General features: G+C 39.7%; 1 protein-coding gene across 3 annotated transcripts in view; it reads right to left on the bottom strand.

Moving 5' to 3' along the window:
- Positions 1–26,314, bottom strand: part of LOC115793631 (canalicular multispecific organic anion transporter 1-like) — a 50,654-nt gene continuing 24,340 nt past the window's right edge. The window contains exons 10-32 of one of the 3 annotated variants that reach the window (XM_030748677.1): positions 26,019–26,273; positions 25,050–25,115; positions 24,736–24,873; positions 24,507–24,653; positions 24,343–24,427; positions 24,142–24,208; positions 20,252–20,378; positions 16,706–16,882; positions 16,287–16,454; positions 14,928–15,111; positions 14,544–14,679; positions 14,305–14,407; positions 13,986–14,205; positions 9,974–10,128; positions 9,086–9,241; positions 6,903–7,102; positions 6,673–6,799; positions 6,459–6,560; positions 5,237–5,380; positions 2,251–2,409; positions 1,997–2,163; positions 1,517–1,711; positions 1–290 (exon numbers count right to left, since the gene is read on the bottom strand). In XM_030748677.1, the coding sequence (XP_030604537.1) occupies positions 161–290; positions 1,517–1,711; positions 1,997–2,163; positions 2,251–2,409; positions 5,237–5,380; positions 6,459–6,560; positions 6,673–6,799; positions 6,903–7,102; positions 9,086–9,241; positions 9,974–10,128; positions 13,986–14,205; positions 14,305–14,407; positions 14,544–14,679; positions 14,928–15,111; positions 16,287–16,454; positions 16,706–16,882; positions 20,252–20,378; positions 24,142–24,208; positions 24,343–24,427; positions 24,507–24,653; positions 24,736–24,873; positions 25,050–25,115; positions 26,019–26,273 (3,408 nt within the window). In that variant the 3' untranslated portion in view covers positions 1–160. Of the gene's footprint in view, positions 291–1,516; positions 1,712–1,996; positions 2,164–2,250; positions 2,410–5,236; positions 5,381–6,458; positions 6,561–6,672; positions 6,800–6,902; positions 7,103–9,085; positions 9,242–9,973; positions 10,129–13,985; positions 14,206–14,304; positions 14,408–14,543; positions 14,680–14,927; positions 15,112–16,286; positions 16,455–16,705; positions 16,883–20,251; positions 20,379–24,141; positions 24,209–24,333; positions 24,428–24,506; positions 24,654–24,735; positions 24,874–25,049; positions 25,116–26,018; positions 26,274–26,314 lie in introns of all 3 variants that reach the window. The other 2 variants (XM_030748678.1, XM_030748676.1) reach the window with 2 other exon arrangements.

Here is a 26,314-nt window from a genome sequence, read left to right on the forward strand (position 1 = left end):
ACTATGGTGTTTCCTTTAAATATGATACATATTTTAGTGTTTCTTTACGCCAAAGTACAAACCAGCTTTTAAAATGAAAAACAAAACAAATAAAAAAAAAAAAAAAACAAAAAGAATTTATGGTGCTAAATCATCTCTAAAGAACAGTAAAAGTACAAAATTATAAATGTGTGGTGCTTTCTCGCGTTATCCCAGCATCTTTCACCATGGCATAGAAATGACCTCCTTTTTCAAGCAGGTTACTCGGCAAATCAAATTCCACAATTTTTCCAGCATCGAGCACCATTACCCTGTAGGGGAGAAGCACAGACACAAATAACGACCCACTGAGCAATGTCCATACTGTGTGGCAGAGGCAGTTCCAGCTCAAAAGTGAAGACTGATGTGTAAATATTTGTGCTTTCTCTTTGAACACAGTTAACTCAGGAGAGATACAAACAGAGACTGGAGGCAAGTTAAGGGAAAGGATATGCTGATTATTTCATGGACATTCAATAAAAGTTTAAAAGTGCCACACAAACAGAGCTAAAATATAAATGCATTTTTATTATCAGGTTGAGGTCAGGTCCAATTTGATGTACAACTACCTGTTCGCTCTCATAACGTTCTGCAGAACTGAAAAGTTTAAACTATTATTACCTATCTCCAACATTTCTTTTATCTTCAGGATAAAAGTAAAAATGAAAATAAAAATTTCCTTTTTTATGGTATTTTTCTGGCGCTCCAGCTGCCGGAATAATTCTGCTTTTCTTTTTTAAACAGTGTATGTATATGTGATCATTTTTATACAGTCAGAGTGAAAAGGGAAAGAAATTTCCCCTCTGATTGAAAAAAAAGAAAAAAGCTTTACTTACTTTAGTACCGTGCTTAAATTTCTCCACTTGGGGCAGGAATTATTATTATCATATTTTTAGTATGTAACATCTGCAAGCATTAATAACAGCCATAGTTTACCACCCTGAGCAAACCTGATCTTGGAAGCTAAGCAGGGTTGGACCTGGTTAGTACTTGGATGGGGGGACAACATGGGAATAACAGGCACTGTCTGGGACGGCTGTAGTTCAGGAGGTAGAGCAGATTACCTACAAATTAGTAGTTCACTCGCTGTCTGCTTGTTTGTTGGAATATTCCTGTTTTTTTTACAAAACATTCTGTTTTGGTATGGGAATATTCTGGTTCCCCAGTTGCTGGAATATTTCTGTTTTTCACAGAACTGTTCTAAACAGTGAGGGTGGTACAACAAAACTGGAACATGCCATTCTGGGTTTATTTATGGTATATTATTTGTTATTTTATGTATGCTGGCAAAAGATGCTGTCACACTTTGAGGATTTATAATGTGTAAAAAGCATAAGTAATACATAACTCTGAGTGGCGTTTTAAATGTCACTTGTGGGTTTCTCACCATTTACAAAAGTTAAACATGGGTGGAAAATGAAAGAAATTTGTCTCTGACTGAAATAAAATGAGCTAAGACACATTATCCAAACACATTAAGGGAAGAGGTGTAGCTCACCGAGAGCTGTCCATGATACTGTGCAGGCGGTGGGCGATGGTAAGGACTGTGCAATCTGAAAACTCTTTGCGGATGGTGTTCTGAATCAGGTCGTCTGTCTCCAGGTCAACAGCTGCCGTGGCTTCATCCAGAATTAAGATACGGGACTTTCTCAGGAGCGCTCGAGCCAGACACAGAAGCTGCCTCTGCCCAACACTGGGAAGACAGTCGAATGTGTTTGTATCTCAAAAGGGTTGTTGGAGTGCACAGATAAAAGTAAACCACAAATGACACGAACGTGTATGTGCTTCAAATACAGTTTTTTGTAGAACATTATGTTAGCTTTAGAATAATGAACTGTGCAAAAGGTATACATCACAAGGTGCTTGCAGCTTATGAGTCAAAGTTCACAGTAACTCCTTAAAGGTTTGAGTTTGCAGTCAGAGCTGGATATTATTTTTACATGCTCTTATAGGCTGTATTATTAATTTTATTACCCACCTGAGGTTCTCTCCTCCCTCTGCAACTACATGCTGTAATCCTTCCTGCAGCCCTGATACGTAGTCCTTTAGATGGGAGAGCTCCAGCACTCTCCAGATCTCCTCATCACTGAACTTGTCAAATGGATCCAAGTTCATCCTCAGTGACCCTGAGAACAAAACAGGATCCTGTGCACAGGATTGAATAGGTCAGTGTACTGTTTAATAATATACAAAATGCTTTGACAGGGTTATTGTTCAAATTTATGTGTATACCTGTGGTATAATTGTGAGCCTGCTTCTCAGGTCATGCAGGCCTATTGTAGAGATATCTATATCATCGATGAGGATACGACCTTCAGCAGCTTCAATAATTCTAAACAGGCAGTTGGTAAGACTTGATTTCCCAGCTCCTGTGCGACCCACAATACCGATCTGAATGCAGTGAGAGAAAACACACAAGTTAAACAGAACCAGGCTCAGAGAGGGGTAGTCATCTGCCATGACCGGTTGGGGCTCAGGGGAGGGAGACAGGACAGATGCTATGAAAGAGAGCGAGAGATTAATAACTGATTATTAAATGCACAGTTTGGTATAAACAGAGTAAAGAGAGGTGAATGAAAAAAAACACTCAGTGCATCATGGGACCCCTCCAGCAGCCTAGGGCTATTGCATATATAAGCTTTATTATAAAGGAAAGGTTTAAGCCTAATCTTAAAAATAGAGAGGGTGTCTGTCTCCTGAATCCAAACTGGGAGCTGGTTCCACAGAAGAGGAGACTGAAAGCTGAAGACTCTGCCTCCCATTCTATTCTTAAGTATCCCAGGAATGACAAGTAAGCCAGCAGTATGAGAGCAAAGTGCTCTGTTGGGGTGATACGGTACTATAAGGTCTTTAAGATGAAATGGGGCCTGATTATTCAAGGCCTCACATGTAAGAAGAAGGATTTTAAATTCAATTCTGGATCTAACACGGAGCCAAGGAAGAGAAGCCAATATGGGAGAAATCTGCTCTCTCTTTCTAGTCCCTGTCAGTACTCTAGCTGCAGCATTTTGGATCAGCTGAAGGCTTTTCAGGGAGTTTTTAGGACAGCCTGATAATAATGAATTACAATAGTCCAACCAAGAAGTAATAAATGCATGAATTAACTTTTCAGCATCACTCTGAGAAAGGATGTTTCTAATTTTAGAAATACTGTGCAAATGCAAAAAAGAAGTCCTACATATCTGTTTAATATGTGCACTGAAGGACATATCCTGGTCAAAAATGACTCCAAGATTTCTCACAGTGTTACTGGAGGCCAAGGTAATGCCATCCAGAGTAAGTATCTGGTTCAACACCATGTTTCTAAGATTTGTGGGGCCGAGTACAAGAACTTCAGTTTTATCTGAATTTAGATGCAGGAAATTAGAGTACATCCAGGCCTTTGTGTCATCTGGCTTTGTGGATAGATAAAGCTGGGTATCATCTGCATAACAATGAAAATTCAGGCAATGCTATCTAAGAACACTGTCTAAGGGAAGACTGTATATTGTAAATAAAATTGGCCCTAGCACAGAACCCTGTGGAACTCCATAATTTACCTCGATGTTTGAAGAAGACTCCCCTTTGACATGAACAAATTGGAGTCTGAAGTTAACATTTGAAATATTTTTTATAAACTACAGTCGCAAACATCTGTTTCACAATATGAAGAAGAGGACTTCATATTCTCAAAAGCATTGAACAATGCAACAATAAGCATTTATACTCAGTCTATACTGAGTTTGTAAAAGATTTTAGCAATTTCAATAATGTTATGTGCTACAGAAAGAAGCAGTATTTCTCTGTGGCAACTAATATTTTATGGGAATTATAGTCATTTCTGCTGGTTGTAGATACTTCCATAATATAAGAAGGTCTAGCTTGTTCTTCTAAATGATGTCGTAATACAGGCTGACTTTTTAAATTTGTACTTTAACTTCACTGTTGCAAAGTTGTCAGTGTTTATTTTGATGTAATAGACTAGTTACATATTTGCATATCACAGTTGATTATAGTATACAGTAATTTATTTTATATGTAATTATTGTCATCACTGACTGATCTGTGGCTTTTTTTTCTTGACTAAATGTTTAATAGATTGGTCTGTAAAACATCAAAAAACAAAAGAATAAGATGTCAGTGCCTTACAGCACAAAGTTACATCAAATTGCAAAGTTCAAATTAAAAAGCTTTTTGTTGGGGTTTTATTTTACACCTAAAGAATAAAATCACAAATGTTTAAAAGTAAATTCCAGGAAATTAATTAATAAACAGTGGCTGAAGCAAACAACAGCCAATTTAATGAATAAATAGATATATTAAACATTAGAAAGTGCCAGACTAACTTCCCAGTCTCAGTGTATCTTATCTTGAAGGTTCGGCCACAGTACGTACAATTAAAACATCACCATGTTCTGTTATCTGGATAAGATTGCTCTGTATTGATTAACTGAAACATCAGGGGAGAAGATGTGCTTTTTGTACAAGGCTTTATCACTGACGGAAGGAATCTGAGTCATGAAAAACCAGCACTGGACAAAGACCAATGACGAAGGCCAACCTGCAGCACACAGACTCTGTTTACGTGTAGATAATGGCAGTATAAAAAATTATGGTTAGTGAGGAACAGAAGGGAGAGAGACAGAGCCCACACAGGCCTGTCACTTCCTGAACTCTGAGTCCCACATGTGCATGTATGTTATATCTTCTGATTCTTTAATATATTAAATATCTTAATTTTTTAATTAAAGTGTTTCAGGTGTCTTCCTTCACAAATAAACGAACACGCCGCATCCTTTTCTAAACTCAACTAAAAACAGTTTCTATCTGTAAGCTACATTTGACACACTACTGTTAATTTGAAGACCAATCTTACATTTAAATGTTAACATTTTAAAATGAAAAATATTTAGATTTTTATAGATTCTGGATTTTTCAATTAGGGTGGGAAAAAAAAATCTGTCATTTAAACAATCTCTAACAAAAAGCAACACTTTTTTTTTTAACAATATGCCTTTCTGCATATTGTTCAAAAATATATTAGATATAGTTAGCCATATCCTGGCTACACATCTGATCTAAGGGGTTATGCTGGAAATGATTAACACTTTCATAAATCCTGCAAGAACTTTATACATACATGCTCACACACACACACACACACACACACACACACACACACACACACACACACACACATGCAGCTTTACAGGCACGGCTATTGTTCTGTTTCACATACCTTCTCAGTGCTGTCGATGTCACAAGTTATTCCATGCAGCACTAAGTCCAGTTCAGGTCTGTAACGGACTTTATAGTTCTCAAACTGCACTCTTCCTGCCTCTGGCCACTGCTGTGGAGGCCGCGTGTCACTTATCCACTCGGCCTATAATAACAGAAACAAAAAGAATACATGAGTAATAGTGCAGAAATCATCAAGAGGAGCTAAGATAACTCTAGGACAGGAAATTATAATAATAAAATATACTGTCAGCTGTCAGTACTACCCCTAAGCCTCACAATAGTAGAATCTTGAGGTGGCATGCATGCCCTGGAAGCTCTAAAACACTTAATTACCAGGTCTCAGTAGATCTGAATGTGGTGTATATGAGTCTTAGTGACCTTATTTACTATATCAATTCAAAAGCCAATGGCTAAGTAAGAACCAGGAATATGAAATGCTAAAATTATAACGAACACTGTCACTTTCTGCAAATGGCATTATTATGGTAAGAACTCAGCCATCTGAGATTTTTAGTAGATGTGTCTATGCTATACAGCCAGTTTCGATAGCCGGGGATCGGTCCGCCAGGGCCTCCGCCCTCGGCCACCGCCCGACACACATTGCACCCGACGGGAAGAGGCCCCGTGGTAGACCCAGGACACGCTGGAGAGATTATGTATCTCGGCTGGCCTGGGAACGCCTTGGGGTCCCTCCGGATGAGCTGGAGGAGGTGGCTGGGGAGAGGGAAGCTTGGGCTTCTCTGCTTAGGCTTCTGCCCCCGCGACCCGGCCCCGGATAAGCGGAAGAAAATGGATGGATGGATGGGTGTCTATGCTATAATTTTGAAAATCCTAGGTGACATCATTCTCGAGTTATCGTGTTCACAATGTTGAAACTTGGCCGCCTGCCTGCCTACTTGCCCAGAGGGGTGGCAACAATACCTCATCTGCCTTTTTAGGCTGAGGGGTAAAAACTTAGTTAAAAATGAAACAACTCAAATGAAAATAATGTGCCACTATCCAAGAACAGCAACTAAGACCCACTGTACATGTGCAACATCAAGTCAGCAAATACTCGATGTTGTGCCTAAGTTTATTACATCCCCGGTGCACTGTGGAGGCTTACAATAAACTCACAGCCTGCAGGAGTCTTAAAATGCATGTCCTGTTTCAGAAAACAGTAGGATCTGATTTAATAAAAATTAGAAATAATGCCTTGTTCACAAAATACTTCTACATACCTCACTTTCAAGCTGAGTGTACTCACTCACTCTCTCCACAGCTACAATATTGGTCTCCAGCTCTGAGGTCATCCTTACCAGCCAGTTGAGGGTCTGGGTTACCTGCAGAGCCCCAATGGGAGAGAAGACTGTGTTTACATTATTGCTGGATTTTAGTATTACCACATACAATTACAGTGAATATGATGAGAGTGTGAGTGTTTTAGTGACTGACATTAAGGGCATAGGATATAGAAAGGCCAACCAGACCACTGTCAATAGAATCTCTGGAAATGACAGCAAACAGAGCAGAAAAAAACACCACCAGGTTTCCAACAAACTCCAGACGTATGGCCAGCCATCTGTTGATTAAACAAACCCCACAAATATGCAAATAGACAAATTTTATGGTGTCATCAATTAACATCACATCTATGTTTGCAGGTACACTGTTCAATATCTGACCTGTTAGACACAATCCACGGATAGACGCTTTTGAGGTTTTCATCTATAGTTACTTCATTGTGTTTAAGAAACCTTTCTTGATGCTTGTAGGCTCTTATCACTGACAGGCCCGACACCGTCTCACCAAAGTGAGAGTATATCGGTGAGCGAGACACAGAGTCCAACCGGCGCAGCTGTCTTGAAGTGACGACATAAAAGCGCTAGGTGTAGAAAGAGAGAAAAAACAAAATCAGTTCGCATTCCTTATTGTTAGTTAGGGATGATTCACAATTTTTAACATGTTCCAAAGTGTACAAAGCATACTCTTTTTCAGACCCCACCCCCCCACCCAAAAAAAAAAAGTGTACAGAGAAAATGTTGATCTTTTTTCATGACATTTAATTTCACCTGGTTCTTTGGTATTGTAATGTAATAGGAAAACTATGGAACCCCACAAGGGACATGGAAGGGGGAAAAAAGTAGATGTACTTTTCCGAGATCTTGCAAAACTTTTTAATTTTAGGCCATGCGCTTCTGCGTTAATCTTGATATGGCAGTGTCCATCAGGACGTTGAAAGGATCGGCGAGAGATTGCCAGTAAAAGTCGCCTTTAATTTATAATTAAGCGGTTCCTGTTGGCCGTAACCACAACAAAACTGTATAGCAGGGGTGGACATCTCCAGGCCTCGAGAGCCAGTGTCCTGCAGGTTTTAGATGTGTTCCTGATCCAACACACCTGAATAAAATGGCTGAATAACCTCCTCAGTATGCAGTCAAGTTCTTCAGAGTCCTGCTAATGACTTCTATATGTGATTCAGGTGTGTTGGATCAGGAACACATCTAAAACCTGCAGGACACCGGCTCTCGAGGTCTGGAGTTGTCCACCCCTGCTGTACAGGCATGAAAGAATGAACCTGGCTGACTGTCTCGCTCTCACGCCATCACTGCTTCACTTGATCACCACAAACACACACAGTGCTGCCCCGCCCCCTTCTGCTCTAAGCTACTCAGTTTATAAACAACCACAGTGATGGACACATACCTATCCATCTATATCATATATATTCATAAAATAAAAGCTCAAGCTGAGTGTCTGTGTGTGAGATCTCGCAAAAGAACATCTCTCTCTTTTTTCCCCTTGTTTTTTTTTCTCCCATGTCCCTTGCAGGGTTCTGTAAAAACACATCCTGGTGTTGAAACATTCTGTAGATCTTGGTATCAAATATACTCTTTCCTATCTATTAAAACATTGTGTTGTTGCACTAATAAAAATTCGTCTATTCTCTTCCACTTATCTTTTCAGGGTCACGGGAGGGCCGGAGCCTATCCTAGCTGTCATAGGGCGAGATGTAGGGTACACCCTGTAATTAACAGATATACCTATATATTAGAATTTATAGGGCGCAATAAACTGATTTGAATTTTAATGCGAATGTGTACTGCACTGCATGTACACAAAATGTACAAGCCGCATAACTGTACACAGTGGCAGTGGAGCATTTTGTCATCAGAATAGCTGGTCTTGTGCCAAAAAGTAATTTCCAGTATTTGCCCCCAAAAATTATTGCTAGTATTTATATTGTTGTAAATAACTTTTGGACCTATAATCTGTCAAGCATATCTCAAACATCATCTCATACGAATTATATCAATTCATTTTGAGCCATAAAGAACATTTCTGTCACATGGTAGAAGCTGCAGTCAGTTTTTGGCAAAGTGACTTTCATATTGTAGCGATTCTGTTAACGTTAGATGTTTCTGTGCAGATGTTCTGTGATTTCCCACTGTTTTGTTGGTACTTGAATGTATTTGTGCAGAGGGGAAGGGGGAGAGAGAGAGAGCGAGAGACAGAGTCAGAGTCCCATTTTGTTGTTGTTTTTGGCATGGTTGCGGCCCACACCATGTTAATAAAAGGGCAACTTTTGCTGGCAATCTCTTGCCATCTTCTTCAACGTCTTAACAGACGCTGCAATATATTCTTTATTAATGAGGGTAAGAACAAGTCATTTCTTCGTCTTATATATAAGCCCTTCATAAATCTTGTGCATCTTTTGCAAATTACTATTTGAAAAGCGTACGCTGAGTGTTACCCCCCCTTGCCCCGTCATACGCTTTGTACGCTCTAGAAAATGTCAATATTTGTGAATTGTCCCTTAGTTAGTTTGAATTTTTTAATTCTGACTTATTTCCCTTGTTTAGCTTACCTGTACGAAGAAGTAGATCAGGCCCAGAGGAATGATGACAGTGGCAAAGAAAGGAGTTGCAAGGCAGTTGATAAATATTGTCCCTAGCACCACCAGTAGACACAGGAGCCAGGCACGGAAGGAAGTAGGAATGTCTTCATCTGTGGTAAAAATGTCCTTCAGGACAATATTTAGAAAGGTAATATTTATGAAAATGCAGGTCAGTGTAAGTTAAAGGTCAATTTCATTTATGAAGCACATTTAAAAACATCCAAAGTACTAAAAAATCCAAAATTATAAATATAAATAAAAGAAGAAAAAAGAATTAAAGCACAAAAGCTGAAGTCAGAGAATCAGAGTGAAGGGCACCCACTGTAAAGACTATAAATATTTTGAGTCCATTCAGACCCTTTTGTTTCTCTGTCTGGGGATGCAAGAGATATGCACACCATGCTTTTGTTTTGCTGTGAGAAGTCACATGCTCACATTTAGTAACAGCAGCACCAGAAAAGCAACAACAGCACAAATACAAAGCACAATAATTGTAAAGTCCTTGGGAAAGCTCTAATCATGATTATTTTCCCACTATTTTCAATTAATACCTGTTACAACTCAAAATGAACCGGGATATATTTGTGTATACTTGAGGAGGCATTTGAGAAGAAAGTAGTGCCACATGAAGAATTAACAATTTCAAGAATATTTAGGGTTGTATGCAAAAGTTTAAGTAAAATTGGGGAAAATTCAACAAAAACTGCAAAAAATTGCTGTATTGTTAATTTAAAAAAAAAAAAAAGCCATTAGAAATTAATTGCAATTGCAATTTTGCATTTGTAAATGTAAAAGCCACGGGAAGATGAAATAAATGATGAAAGCTAAAAAAAAAGAAAAGTGAAATATAAACTGTACCTTTGCAAAGCGGTTGACCACTCTTCCAATAGGTGTAGTGTCAAAGAAAACCATGGGAACTTGCAGGATGTTGTTGAGCATTCGTGAATGCAGGACACGAGATGCATCAATGGAAGCATTGGCTAGGAGCAGTGTGCCGAGGAACAGAAAGACAGCTGCAATAAGAGAGTTTTTAAATGATAGAATTGCATTGCATCTGTCTGTCTTGTGCAAAGACAGTTATTTTTGAATCTTAAAATAGTACCATGACACATTAATTACTGCTTAGGAAAGTGCTAAAAATATACCCCTGCCTTTAATATTTCAGAGAATAATTACTGTAGTAGTGCTCTCTTTTATAACTAAAAATGAAAAAAAAAACAAAAATAAAAAAACAAACCTCCCCCCCAATAAAACATTAACCAACTCTAAAGTCTCTATCTACTGTTTTACTTTTACTTTACTATTTTCATATTCAATTCATATTCTTATTTTTTCACTTTGATAATTTACAAAACCAAATTATGTCATGTAAGTATAATGCTCTATTATTGAGAAACAACACCTGCTGGACGTTAAACAGGTTTGCTGATTGTTGGCTGAACAGTGGTATTATAGTTTTTCATCAATCATATTTGTGTAACTTCAGTACAGGATCCAAACTGATGTAGGATGGCAGTGCAATGCATTTATAAATCAATAATATCAAGAATATTTGTTTAATCAGACAACACAGCCTTTACAATGTAGTGTATATAAAGCTTAGCTCCAAACAGCCAGTCTTTATGAATGCGCCATGTGTGCACTCATGAGCACATATTTAAAAAAAAAATCTCTGAGAGTCAAAAAAATACATTGAGTCTAGTGTGTGTGTGTGTGTGTGTGTGTGTGTGTGTGTGTGTGTGTGTGTGTGTGTGAGAGAGAGAGAGAGCAAAAGAGAGAGGGGCCCCAATGCTACCCAACCCTACCTCAGAATATGTGCGAGAGATACTGTATGCAGTGGGTAAAGTAAGTATTGAACACGTTACCAATTTTCTAAGTAAACATATTTCCAAAGGTGCTATTGATATGAAATTCACACCAGATGTCAGTAACAACCCATTCAATCCACACATGCAAAGAAATCAAACCATAAAGTACTGAATGCACGACAGGAGGGAGGTGCAAAAAGACATGGAAAGTCATGACACCAGCTGAAATCTATAAGTAATTAGAAAGCAATCCTGCTACTTATTGCAAATCAATTCAATTCAATTTATATAGCGCCAAATTACAACAGTTACCTCAAGGTAACAGTAATACAATAATTACAGAGAAAACCCAACAGTCAAAACGATCCCCTATGAGCAAGCACTTGGCGACAGTGGGAAGGAAAAATGTCCTTTTAACAGGAAGAAACCTCTATCAGAACCAGGGTCAGGGAGGGGCAGTCATCTGCCGTGACCAGTTGGGGCTGAGGGGAGAGAGACAGGACAAAAGACATGCTGTGGAAGAGAGCCAGAGATTAATAATAACTAATGATTAAATGCAGTGTTGGGTATAAACAGAGTAAAAAGAGGTGAATGAAAAGAAACACTCAGTGTATCATGTTAACCCCCAGCAGCCTACGACTATTGCAGCATAACTAAGGGATGGTTCAGGGTCACCTGATCTAATATACTACCTAAGGGAAAATCAATGGAAGGAACTAAAGCTCAGAGATCATAGAAGAAGCCCACAGAACCTTTAGGATTTGAAGAGTGTTTGTGTGGAAGAATGGGCCAAAATCACACCTGAGCAATGCATGTGACTAGTTTCTTCATACAGGAGGTATCTTGAAGCTGTCATCACCAACAAAGGCTTTTGTACAAAGTATTAAATAAATGTCAGTAAGCATTTTCAGTACTTTTTCCCTTTTTGGACATCTGGTGCAAATTTCATGTCAATACGGCATTTAGTATAAATATTTACTGAGAACATTAGTGACATGTTCAATACTTATTTTACCCACTGTAACTGAAGCTATGTTGGCTCGGATATCACCCAGATTAACAAGGTCTGCATCAGATGTAGGGGAACCAAGAGATACTGATCAGAAGTGGGCTACTGGAACAAGACTACAGCATAAGCGGACAAGGAGTGAGAAAAGGGAACTATAGGAATGCTACTACGCACGTCAGCGGTTATAAATGCAAATGCAGTCCCTGGCTAAGATGTGAATTGCCAACCTACAGAACAACATACAAGGTTAAAATTTCATATGTATTCCTTAACTGGGACATGAGGAGGATGTGAGACATATGGATTCTTCAACACTGAACATCAAGACAAACACTGAAACAACAACTCAGCTCAGTGTTCCAACATCCAAAAAAAGCAACTGTTATTGCAACTACAGACTGATGAGGAACAATACAAATGCTACAGCAAGAAGGAGCCAGGACATCAGGTCAGAGAGGAGATGTCATCATCCCCACACTCTGAGAATGGGTAAGCCCCAAGAATACCTGGCACATTGAATTCCAGAGCAGCGGACCTGAAAGAAAAGATGACGGCTAAGCTGGAAACCTGGACTGCCTGTGGCAGATTACCAAGACTATGTTATGTACCCACTGAAATCATTATGCACAATCCCTACTGTGACCATCACTGAAACCAACCAGATGATCTACAGTAGTATGTAAAAGTTTGGGCACCCCTGAAAATTTTCATGATTTTCCTTTATAAATCATTGGTTGTTCGGATCAGCAATTTCAGTTCATATATATATATATAGTGGCTCCAGAAGATTCCAGGAATGACGTCCAAGATCTCTGTCCAAAAAACATTGGTGTAAAAAAACTGTTAAAGAACAAACAAGGAACAAATATGTACTCTCCCCTTGTGTATGCTTCTTTTTTTTCCCTCTGTGCTTCCCTCTCTCTCCTTTCTCACTCATCTACTCCCTGTTTCTCAGGTACATGCGTCAGCCCCTGAGCCCCTATTTAAAGGAGGCTGGAAAAAGGTCTTGATGTCCTTCTCCCAGACCAAGCAGGTTTTCAGTATCTTCAAATGCCTGCTCCTTTATTTTCTCTACTTTTCTGTCCTTTGTTTTTTTTTTTACCTTTGATTTATTAGTTTAATTTTCTCAAACCCGGAGTAGTTTAGTTTGGGAAGTTCGAGGTCTCTGGACCCAGATTCCTTTTATGTTTTTCTTTCTTTTGGCCACCACACCAGACCTTTGGTTTAGTGGGTCTGATTACTCCCATTACTGAAAGCTTGGGATTATGATGGACAAATGCCTCAGGAAGAAAAAGCAAGATGGTGATGATGAGCAAACTGAGATGGGTTTTTAAACCTTCTGTGAAATTAGTATGTGGCAAAAAAACAACTACGGCAAAAACTGAAACTATAGTGCTTGAACTTGGCTTCACTTTTTTCACAGGACGTCATTTGGCTCAGAAGTTACACACATAAACGTGTTTGACCAATGAGTAACCTTAAGTGCTGAAGGTGCATATATGAAATACATCTTTTGACCTACTTCAATAAACCACAATATAATGAAGCAAGGGTGGAAACTATTATGGGTGCCTACACAATTTGCCCCCATAGTACCCATAATGGGGTCCCAAAAACTCTGATTATTTTAACTCTGTAAAGCTCTGCTGTATCTAAATGACTCCGTACCAAAACAAAATCGCATGAGAATAAAAAATATGGATGCATCATGCCAACCAAAGTCTCTTTCTCACTACATATGTATGTCATTAATGGTATGTTTATAAAATATGCCTTGAGTTGTCTGTTAAAATCATCCCTCACATATTATAAAAATGTACACATCTATACCCATCAAGTCTTTATTACATAAACATGACCTCCTGGTTAAAACTATGAACCACTCTTCTATTACAATATAAGAACTGGATGTTCGGGTTGTATACAAAGCAGTATAAAAGTTACAGGATCCTAAATAATAGGTTAGGGAATTTTACTGTGACCAAGGCTTGACATTAATTTACATGAACCTGAAAAGATTTGCAAATAGAAAAGGAAATAACTATTCAGTTACCCTGAACCACTCCAAGAGCTCCATACACTCCCACCCTGGTGTCCCTCTTCCAGGAAGGGTATGTCTGGTTGTAGTACTCCACTGAATCCCCAGTCCAGTCACTCAGCCACAGATTCTGACCAATGGCAGCAACATTCTGGATGAAGTAAATCAGGAAGACCATGGCAGAATATCCCCAGCCCATGGCTCGCAGGTATTGTAGGAACACTGCAAGCTTCACCTGGAAATCAGCCAGAGAGCACTCAGGAAACAGGCTCTGAATTGTTGTAAATTTGTGTTATTTGTTTTGTTACTTAGGCAAACAAAAAATATATATTACCTGTCCTGTTTCCATAGTTTCTTTCTCTATAAGCCTCTGGCCTTTCTTTGGTTCATCAGCATTTTCTGAGGTTTTTACGGAAGTATTTCTTCTTAGTCTGACACTAAAAAAAGGGAGAAAAGATGAAAAGCACAATTAAATGCTCAAACATTATCCTCATATGCTGCACAAGATGCCAAAGCTACTATTTAAGACAAGCTCTTTCCCTGGTTTCATTCATAACTTTAACACGCTTGAACCTGCTATTGTGCTGGCTGCGCCGGATGCTGTTTTCTCTCTTCAGTGTAAGAGAAACAATGTCCTCCAAAGGAGAGTCAGGTTGCACATCCTCTCTGTCAGGATTGAGCTCAAATTCTTCTGTGTCCTGGCCATTACCTGTTTTAACAATATACATGGTGTATTGTGTAAATAGCAGTAAATGGCAGTAATTTATAGTACTTGAGGGAAATGTCTGAACATCAACACAACGTATCAATAAACAATGCCAATAAGAAACATAATTCACAAGTCACATAAATATTTGTGATGCAGATTTTTAACATAGATTTTGGTTGTCCAACTAACAAAATTTAATTTGTGCAGACTATATTGCTGCTAACACACTAAGAAAAGGTTGGACTTACCTGATTCTGAATATCTTTGATTGCTCTGCTCTTTGGCGTATGTGTCGAGAAACTTAGAAAAAGCTCCTCCGCTGGCACGAAGGTTGTTGTAGGATCCAGCTTCAGAAATCACTCCACTCTCCAAAACCACTATTTTATCCACATAAGGCAGGAAGCTAATGCCATGAGTCACCAGAATACGAGTCTGTATGATCAGAGACGCTGTGAAATCACAAATCACTTAAGGCTATAAATACATAAAAAAATTAATTAAAAATCATATTTATAAGTACATGAAACTGTGTACTGTATTGTAGGACTGTAAAACTGGCATAAATCGACAATCAGATAAGGCACAACATTAATAAATATGTTGGATGAGATAGTAATTAATACAAGAATAAATATACCTACATTTTATTTAATCAGTTTAATTCTAGTTTTAGCAGACAATTATTAGAATAATTAAATATAAATTGAACAACAAATTAAAGGGGCTTTTCAAAAATGTTATAAAAACAGTCCATATGTAAAGAATTTTAAGAAATACACAAATTAATTCATAAATATACTATTTCAAAATGTATTTGTGACTTGAAATTAAAAAGAGAATAGATTTTAGTTCACACATTAAACTGACAACAAATCCAGTGGTTCTCAAACTCTGGGGCGCACCCCACTTGTGAGACGCAGGGTCATGACAGGTGGGGCATGAACGACCTGGGAGAAAAGTCATGTGGAACAAATGCTGAACATCACATTAATTCTCGTGGTGGAACAAGGAAACGTTAGCAGGTACATTAGCACAGCTACTAGCAAAACGTTCCACCGTCACGTTTGCTGAGAACATAAAGCCGTCGTACCGCCACTTTGGTCCCCCCTTCCCCGCATTAACATTTTTTTTTGTTGTTGCAAATTAATCTAATCTGAATAATTTATTGATTAAAACTGATTCTCCATAAAATGGTTAATAATCGATGACTATTTGATTAAGTCTGTTTACTTATGAATAAATTATTTAATCTGTGAACACATTTGTCAGTCTCCTGGTTTGGTTGTACACCTTGCTATTAGTTATTGCATAGTGATTTAGTCTTTTTATTTATTAATTCAAACTGATTTAAGTAGTTAATAAGACAAGAAAAAGTCTATATACTGCAGATTGCAGTTCATTTCCAAATGCCAGTGCATATGAATGAATATTCCTTTTTTTTTTGTTTGTTTGTTTATATGATAAAACATTAATGTTCTGATATTTGTCACAGTGCTAAAAATATACCCTTTTCAACACTTTACAATAAATTATACCACTATCAAATAATATCTCTTTTAAAGTAAAATATTTAAAATTGATCAGAAGACATGCAGTCAAACACAAACCTTGTTTTTAAGTATTCCATTGGGTCCAATAACTTTTTCAAAGAGATGCTTTCCTACATGAGAGTCCACGGCAGACAAGGGATCATCTAATAGATAAATGTCAGCCTGGCTGTAGGCTGCTCTGGCTAAACTCACACGTTGCTTCTGACCCCCTGAGAGGTTGATACCCTGAGAGGTGAAGAAAAGACGGGAAAAGAGAAAAACAACACAAGACAAAAATAGATTTAAAGAAGCACACAGACCTTCTGTTTAATACAAGGGTGCTTTTTCTCCAGCACCAGGACTACATTTCTATAACATTAACAGATTTTTTTAACACAGCAAATATTCTACATATAATATACACCACACACAGCATTTGAATTCAGTAAGAAATCTTTGAGCAACCTAAAACCTTAACCATTCAAAACTGAGCTCACTTTCTCTCCAATCTCAGTGAGGTCTCCACCAGGCAGCAGCTCAAGGTCGGGGGCGAGAGCACAGGCTTCTATTACTTCTTTGAACCTCTCTTCCTCATGAGGAGACCCGAACAAGATATTATTCCTCAAAGTGGCATTTTGGATCCAGGCTTGCTGTGGCACAAAGGCAAGAGAGCCCTGGAAAGAAAAACCTTGAGACTCAATTGTTGATATAGAACTACATTGTTATCTCACCATCAGTGATGGTATAGTTACTTTGAAAAAGTAATCTGATTACTCCTTTAAAAAGTAACTTAGTTACTTTACTGATTACTTAATTTTAGAAGTAACTAAGTTAGATTACAAGTTATTTAATTAGTTACTTTTGTTGGGATTTATTTTTATCACCCAATACTGATATTTAAAGTTATTATTCCTACTTCTGTTTATTTGCAACTAAACTACTTTCTACACTGTAATAAATGCATATTGTGTGTCTAAAAGTAGCAGGAAGATTTGAGGCCTGTTTGAGTTGCTCATATTTGTGTTCAGGGCCCCAGAAGCTCTGCTACCCCTCCCTAACAGTCTGCTGTGCCCAAGCAGGCCCTCTCAGACCATCCTCAAAGCATATTCATCTTCTGCTCTAGCCCCGTGTTGAACCTGTTGCTCATTCAAATTCATGCTTAGGGGTCTCAGCTCATAAAGCTGCCTTTTTTGGGTTCGTGTATAGGACACCAGTCATCCTGTTTGCCCATTTTTTGATTTATACTGGTTATAGGGATAAATCTGTCCAGTGGACCTAGCCATAGGCTAACTTGCTTATGTAGAACAGCCAAAGATTTTGGAAATGCAAATCAAGAAAGTGTAAATCTGTCCATGCAACAAATCTGGGGGCAAAATGGGCCTCACTTTCTCCCTCATATCTGGTCAGTGTAAGTGTGGGCAGTTGTAAATCCTTCTCCAAGAGTACCATAGGATGGCCTCAAGGAGGTTGTTTCTGACAATTATTGTGATGAATTTTTCTTACTGTCTTGTTGATGGATTGAAAATGCCCCGGGATGTTTGTGCCTTTTCAGATTATGACAGTGGAATTAATGACAGTTTTTAATGAATGTTTGTAAATCACTGACTGTGCACAAAACCCTAGACAAAGAAAGGGAAAGAGTATAAATACCATGGTTAGAAGAGGACAGGAGAAGAGAAGATGTAGCGACTGTCTTTGTCCGTGTTGTCCGTTTTTTCCAGCAACTACTAAGGCACAACCTCCCGGGAGGGCTTCTCGCTTTTACCTTTTTGTCCTTTGTTTTTTGTGTTTGTATATTTCTAAATACTAGTAACTTTTTGCAACAGAGCTTGCTCATCGCCATGGATCATTTGGACAGTTTGATTTTATTTGGACTCATACTTAATCTCAGCACGGGCTCTCCTCGGTCGGAGGGAGTGATGAGGAAGCCGGGGCATGATCAACAGGTTCTTTCTTCTTTCCTGTTACTCTGTGTGTGTAACTCAGTCTTCACTATGTTACTGTCTATGTCTTTTTAACTATTTGGGTGCTACTAAGATGTCTAATAAACAGCCTGCATCAGAACCTGCTCAACCCTGTGATTTGTTGGTAACTATGGTTTTAATTGGATTTTAATTTGCGGTCAAAAAGGAACATGGAGACCCCTAAAATGTATCCTACACTTTCAACAGCTGCCGGTGATCGTCTGCCATAAAATGATTCCGATGTTTCAGTGTGCTTTTATGTGTAATGACTTTGCTTATATTGATAAATAGAGTGCAGTCAACATGATTTATGAAGGGCTTATATACAAAATGAAGAAATAACCTGTTTTGCAAGAATCTTTAGGAGTCTGTGTTATTGTACCTACAGTAAAATCTATCCAGTGCTTTTTGGGCATTTAAAATATCATTATAGAACTGTGATGTTATATTTTTTGTGATTTCTGCAGCCCTCTGAGCCAGATTTCTGTTTAATGTCAATGACAGTTTTTACTGTGATAAAAAACAAATATATAAAAGTCACTTTGTAAAAAACTGAGTGCAGCTTCTACCTTTGATAGAAATGCTGGTTCTCACTCAAATGACCTGATATCATTCATGAGAGACATGTTTGACATATGCTTCACAGATTATAGGTCAACAAGTCATTTACAGACGTTTAAATACAGGCAATCACTTACTGGCAAATACCGATAATCACTTTATGGCACTGCCTCAACCTAAAAATGACAACCACGGAATGAGGGCGAGTCAACCGTGTTTAAGGGCAGAATTTCCTCTGCTACATACTGTCTGACCAACTTCTGCAGCTCTTCCCCACTTACTGGTTTTGCACCGAAGTCCAGCTTTTGTTGTTTGGGTGCTGGGGGGGGGGGGGCGGGGGGGGGGCTCCTGCATTAGCCGCAGCCACATGCTGCAACTCCAGATGTTTCTTCAACTTTGACGTAGTGTTTTTGAAGCTAGATAGCACTTTGCCACCAGCACAGAGTGTACAACTAACCTTGATATTGTCATCTTTAGCTGACACAAACTCAGAATAGTGCCTGTATTTCCAGCTAGACAACGCGCATCTCTCTCCTCCCTCCATTGTTTACATTTGTGTCGCTGTGTGCTGTTATTGTCCTTATGCTGAAAACGGGATTTAATTATCGCACTGGCCAGACATCACTCCCTGAGACGCAAGAAGAAAGCAAAAATATATCTTTTTACTGAGGAAAATGACAAAAATAGTAACGCACAGTGACTTGGATAATTAACTTTAATCTGATTACTGGACTACAAATAGTAACACGTGAGATTACTTGTTACCGAGAAAAAGTAGTCAGATTAGAGTACTGTTCGCCATAGAAAATTTGGCATCCTTAAAGTTTTTCATCCAGACCAAATGCTACAGTGGCTAGTTGGGGAAAAAAATCCACTTTAAATGAACTGAATTTTTCAGAGAACAGTTTATTCAATCTACATCTTTGCCTCTTCCAAGAGTAAAATTGTTTGAGTAATTTGCTGTTCATTATGGATAAAATAGTTTTTTGAACAGGTGGCGTACAACTGGCGTTAGCTTTGTTAACCTGGCTGTCTCAAAGAAAAATTTGAGCTAATGTCATAGCCTTGTTGTCAGTGTCAGCAGAGTCTGTTCTACAAAAACTTTAATGTTGGACACATCTCAAGAATGATGTGACCTACAGTGTTCAAATTCACACCTTAGGCGCATCTACTAAAAATCTCATATGAGATTGGATCTTGATTGCCACAATTTGTTTTTTAACTCTTAGGGGATTGAGGTGGTTAGGAGTTAGTTTCATAGGTGATTTACAAAAGTTGTGCTTATTTTCAAAACATTGTATACTAATTGTTAAACTCTTGTACACTTTACTATTTTCCAGCCCTTCTTGAATCTAAATACTGCTGTGTAGAGTTATTATATACTTTTAGTCAACAAATAAACCCAGTAAATCATTGGATCAAGAATCATTTACAGTTAATAATTAACTAGATGTTCTGTATACAAAAGAGAAAAAACACATATACAAAGAAAATGCAAAGAGAAAAATAAGGCATCACCTGAATGTTGATGAACCCTTTGGTAATGTACATCTCTCCCATGAGGGCTGACATAAGAGACGACTTTCCTGACCCAACAGCTCCCACTACTGCAACCAAGTGACCAGGCTTAATGTCCAAATTCACACTGGATATTACACACATAATAAATATGCTCAGTACTGTGAATACAGCAGGGGCAAATACAACCCTGTTTCATAAATGCTTGGGACACTGTATGGAGTGTAGTTTCCAAAATCATGTAAACCCCATATTTAATTGAAACTAGTCCAAAGATAACATATATATATGTGTGTGTGTGTATACACAATCCCTACTTTGACCATCGCTGAAACCAATCACTTGATCTATACCATGGCAGCAGTAATCCTTAAGATACTTGGCTATAAGGTGAACAGCCACAAGGAGCAGTACCTTCCATGGAAAAGACGGCTAGAGGCTAAGATCAAAGTGGCAAGGAGGGAAGTTAGCCAGCTATCAGAGTTGTAGAAAGGTGTGATATAGAAGGGTGCCTAAGAAGTACAACAAGCTGTCCATACCCGAGGCCTTAGAGACTGCCAAGCAAAATCTCAAAGCCTTGGCTAACCACCTGAAGAGGTATACCAGAGAGATAGAAGCCAGATGTTCTCAACTGAACCATCCAATGTGCACTCTCAGTGGCAGGGGAACAATATGAGAACAGCACCCTCACCGAGGCTGGAGATGGAGCAATACTGGAAGAGCATATGGGAGACGGATGGAACACACAATACCAATGCTCAGTGGCTAGTGGATCTAAGAACAGACCATAGCAACCTCCCTGAACAGGCTCCAGTGACCATCACTCTAGCAGACATCCAAGAAAGAGTCTCACATATGAAGAGCTGGACAGCACCAGGCCCTGACATGATTCACACCTACTGGCTGACTGAAGGCCGGATTGACCTGATCCCCAAGGAACCCCAGAAGGGACCAGTCCCATCCAACTACCAGCCAATAACCTGCCTCAGTACAACATGGAAACTCCTGTCTGGCATCATAGTAGCTAAGATGAGCAGGCATGTGACACAATACATGAGCAGGGCCCAGAAAGGAATTGGCAGAGATACCAGAAGAGCAAAACACCAGCTACTGGTAGATTCAGCAGTCATTTGAGACTGTAAGACCAGACCAACCAACCTGTGCACCGCCTGGATTGACTACAAGAAAGCCTATGACTCGATGCCATACACATGGATCCTGGAATGCCTGGAACTCAATGGGAATGTGGAGAACAACACTAGAGGGCAACTGCACAAGTCACTATCAAGTGCAGGATTTACCAAGCAGATGCTCAGTCATTGACAAGACTTGCTACGGATACCGACTACAAAATGGAGCAACCATCAGCCACCTCCTGTACGTGGATAATATCAAGCTGTATGCCAGGAGTGAACGAGATATCAATTCACTGACCACACCACACGGATCTACAGCAATGACACTGGAATGTCATTTGGACTGGAGAAGTGTAGTCAGATGTAACAAAGAGAGGGAAGGTAGTCAGAACTGAGGGGATTGCACTACCAGAAGGCAACATTGCAGACATTGAGAATAGCTACAAGTACCTGGGAATCCCAAAGGCAAATGGGAACCACAAAAGCCGCATTTCCATACGGGCTGACTCAGCATGGGTCACCTCGACTCGCCGCGGTTTGACGGCGTTTCCATTAGTAACTGGTACAAGTTTGCCGGTCCTTTTCCGTACCCACTCACCCGAGGTTCTGAGCTATATGAGGCGATACAAAAATGTGACGCAGAGGACAGCATGCCACTGATTGGCCAGGGAGTGTTGTCACTATCGGAGGCATGAGAGTGACTCCTTCACCACAATCAAACGTGCCGTTTTTAAAACCCTACAGCAAGAAACTGGAGGCACGCAAAGCACCGGTTGAATCCCCAGACGACAGTTTGCAGCAGTAGTTTTGCAACATGAGAGCCATGTGAAATACTCACACAGCATACATATTATAACCCGATACTGCCGTGCGATCACCGCTGAAGCACCGTTACCTGCCCCTACCAGCCGAACAGCTGGTTAGCACAGAGCCAACCAGAGGGCTGATCAAAGGAACTTTGAATTACCGTAATAACGCGACCGTTTGTCCTATTGGAAAAATTCAAACAGTTTCTGAAAGCTGAGAAACTGCACTTCACAACCAATATAGGGTATTACTGTGGTTTTATTATGGTAATTGTTGCCGTAAGTCCGCGAACGGCAGCTCTTTTGAAGTACACTGAGCCGATTATGTTCGGGGGTATAGGGTTATACTTAACAATGATAACCTTCATCCATTAAAACATTGTACGGGGGACTTATGCATGATGATTATATTAAACTGGCATTAGCTGTTAGCTTGCCTCTATCTCATCTATTGTTGTGTTGTGTTTTGAGCCGCGCACGAGTCACGTCATGAGACTACCGCCCGCGCTGCTATATCGACTCCACCCACACTGTGGTGGTCCTAAATTGCAATGGAAACACAACACGACCGTGCAGAATTGTGTTGACCGAGTCGACCCGGGCCGAGTCGTCCCGTATGGAAATGCGGCTAAAGAGGCTGCTAGGAAAGCTGCAACCTCCAAGTACCTGCAGAGAGTAAGACAAGTCCTAAAGAGTCAGCTGAATGGGAAAACAAGATCTGGGCAGTCAACAAGTACACCCTGCCAGTTGTTAGACACCCTGCTGGGATAATAAGCTGACCAAAGGAGGAGATAGAAGCCACTGACATCAAGACAAGAAAGCCCCTTACCATGTATGGAGGGTTTCACCCCATATCAAGCATCCTGAGACTGTACGCTAAGTGGCAGGAAGGAGGCAGAGGACTCATGAGTGTCGGAACCACTATCCGAGACGAAACAACAAAGATCCATGAATAGATCAGGAAGATGGCCACAAAGGATCAGGTGCTTAGTGAATACCCCAGGCAGCAGAAATTAGACACACAAGAGGAGGAAGAACAAGAACAATCATGGAAGGACAGGCCCCTGCACGGCATGTACCACCAGCAGATAGAACAGTTGGCTGATAGCAAAACATCCTGCCAATGGCTGGACAAAGCTGGACTGACAGACAGCACAGAGGCAGTAATCATGGCAGCACAGGAGCGAGCTCTGAGCACAAGATCGATAGAGGCTGGGGTCTACCACACCAGGCAAGACCCTAGGTGCAGGCTGTGCAGAGATGCCCCTGACACAATCCAGCACATAACAGCAGGGTGCAAGATGCTAGCAGGCAGGGCATACATGGAATGTCATAACCAAGTGGCTGGCATAATATGTAGGAACATCTGTGCCAAGTAAGACCTGGAAGTCCCGAGGTCAAAATGGGATACACCCCTGAGGGTGGTTGAGAATAACCAAGCTAAGATCCTGTGGGACTTCCAGATACAGACAGACAAACTGGTGATGGCTAACCAACCAGATATAGTAGTGGTGGACAAACAAAGGAAGTAGGACATAGTGATGGCAACATCAGGAAGAAGGAAGACAAGAAGCTTGACAAATACCAAGGGCTCAGAGAAGAACTAGAAAGGATGTGGAAGGTAAAGGCAACAGTGGTCCCTGTGGTAACTGGAACACTCGGGGCAAGGACCCCCAAACCATGAGAAGGGCTCCAACAGATTCCAAGAACGACATCCAAGATCTCTGTCCAGAAGAGCGTAGTCCTAGGAACAGCTAAGATAATGCACAGGACCCTCAAGCTCCCAGGCCTCTGGTAGAGGACCTGAGCTTTTATATATATATATATAAGCAATGCCAAAAATCACCTGGGACAATATCTAACAGTTGATTAAGTTAATTAGTAATGTGACTTAGTTGAAAGGTAGCTGTGCAAATGTGTAACTTTGTGGTAAGCAAAACAAACGTACTTTTTCAGGAGAGGATTTGCATCTTTTTCCCAAGCAAAGGAACCATTGCATATGCTCACAGCAGTGTCTGAAAAATGAAAGCAGACCGAGACAGATATGAGAAGAGATGTTCTGTAAAAAAAATGGGGACTAATCTTCAATGTTCAGCTGAAGTGCAAATGCAAGTGCAAGTGCAAATTCTAATGAACATACTGAACATACTGAAACTGGGGTCATGGCAGACAATGTCACTGTCAATGTCTTCCCCTGCCAGAAACTTCTCCAGGCGCTTCTTAGAGACTGTTGTCTGAAATTTCAAAGAACGAATTAAGCATACTTTTATTACAGGCTTGGTATATGTGCCCCATGTAGTTCTGTTCACTCACTTGCACAATGGAAGCAATGAGCATGGGCAGCGTTGCCAGAGGAGATCGGACGATGTTGAAGAGAGAGATGGAAGTAAAAGCTTTCTCAGCAGTTAACACATTATCGCTGCTCACACTTACAAACACTGCAAATGTGGCCAGAGAAACCTGCGAGTAAAGACAGTTTAAGAAAAAAGGTTGTTTTCCAATTGATTCTAGTCTCTTTGCAAAGCTCCTTCATAGAACTCACCACAGCTGGAGTGCAGCGGAAGATAAAGACCGAGATGGCTGTCAGGTAGGCAAACCTCTTCATGACTTTTAGTTCTTCACCTCTAATGTCTTCCACCTGTTTCTGGAAGGATGGCTCCCAAGCATACAACTTCAGAATCTGGTGGGAGACCAAAGACAAAAACAGGCAGGAGGCAGCAAGGCAAAAGGAAGGGTGGGAAAGCAGTGAACTTACAGTTTATGAAGCCACTGCATGCAGTTTTATGAAGCATAAAAGCTTTACATAACAGGAAGGCTCCTACATACTCCATGAATACACTGAATAAGGGACCTCACCTTGATTCCATCTAGAATTTCATTCATAATTTTCATTCTCTTGTCTTTAAACTTCATGTTCTTCATCTAAAAAGAGATACAATGCAGCTCATGTTAAACAGACAGAAAAATATCAAAATATTTGGAACTATAATTTCTATCAGAACACCTTTAAATGAAATATTTTGAACAGCAATTTATTCTAAGTATTTCTGTACTTTATCTATCACACACTTAGATGCTACATCAGAGGCAATATAAAGTTCAGATTTTTTTCCCTAAAAGACCCATGGACATCACCAAATGCTGTGCTTCAGATCATGAGTTGTTTCTCTCTTTCTCTGTACTTTTCTTTTCCCATTATTATGTTGAAAGTACATCTGTCAAAATATTTTTTTACTTCCAGAACTGTGGCTCTTTTAGATCTTTTTCTGGAAAGTCTAATTTGTTCCTGTTCTGGAGCATAACCAGTGGTTTGCAGCTTGTTGTAAATCCTCTGTATTTCCATTTGTGAAGGCTCATTCATGCATCTCTTAATTGTAGAATGTGAGAGTGTTCCTGATTTGGTCAGATGGATGGATGGATGGATGCACTTTGGCTGTCTTCTTTGGTTTTTTTAGGCCTTTTGGTGTTGTTGAATTGACCAGTGCAGTCTTTCGTTTTAAGAATGGACCAGATTGTTGATTTGGTCACTCCTAATGTTTTGTTTTTTGCTAACTTTCTGATACTACTTTACTTACTTTACTTACTTTTGAGCCTCTAAAAATGGGGGACCCTATATAACAATGGCTCTAATTCCTGAACAGTTGAGGCAATATTTCTGTTAACCCTCATCAACTACAGCTGGAAGTCTTCATTCACATCTTAATTGGTTAACTTAAAATCCACCATGGTGCTGTACAGAGGCAAAATTACAATAATTGTGTCACTGTTCAGAAACTTATGGACCTCACTGTATGTACAAAAGATGTTGCAACTATTTCTGCTGACCTGGATTTTTCTGGCTTTGGTTGCTAACAGTCCATTGATTGGAACCATTAACACCATAACTCCCAGTCCTGCCAGCACAGAAGGTCCTAACTCCAGCCACAGGAAAACAGTAGATATGATGATCTGCAGAGGGCAGGACCACAGCAGGTGGATGAAGTTGGTCACATCATTAAAGCGCTGGGCATCTGCTGACATCAGGTTCACTGTTTCTCCTACTGTTGACTCCTTACGAGTGTCACTGGACACCACTAATGCCTTGGAAAAGAGATAAAGAAGGCATATTAATAAGGAAATGG

This window comes from Archocentrus centrarchus, chromosome 15 (assembly GCF_007364275.1).
Source record: "Archocentrus centrarchus isolate MPI-CPG fArcCen1 chromosome 15, fArcCen1, whole genome shotgun sequence".
NCBI lineage: Eukaryota > Metazoa > Chordata > Actinopteri > Cichliformes > Cichlidae > Archocentrus > Archocentrus centrarchus.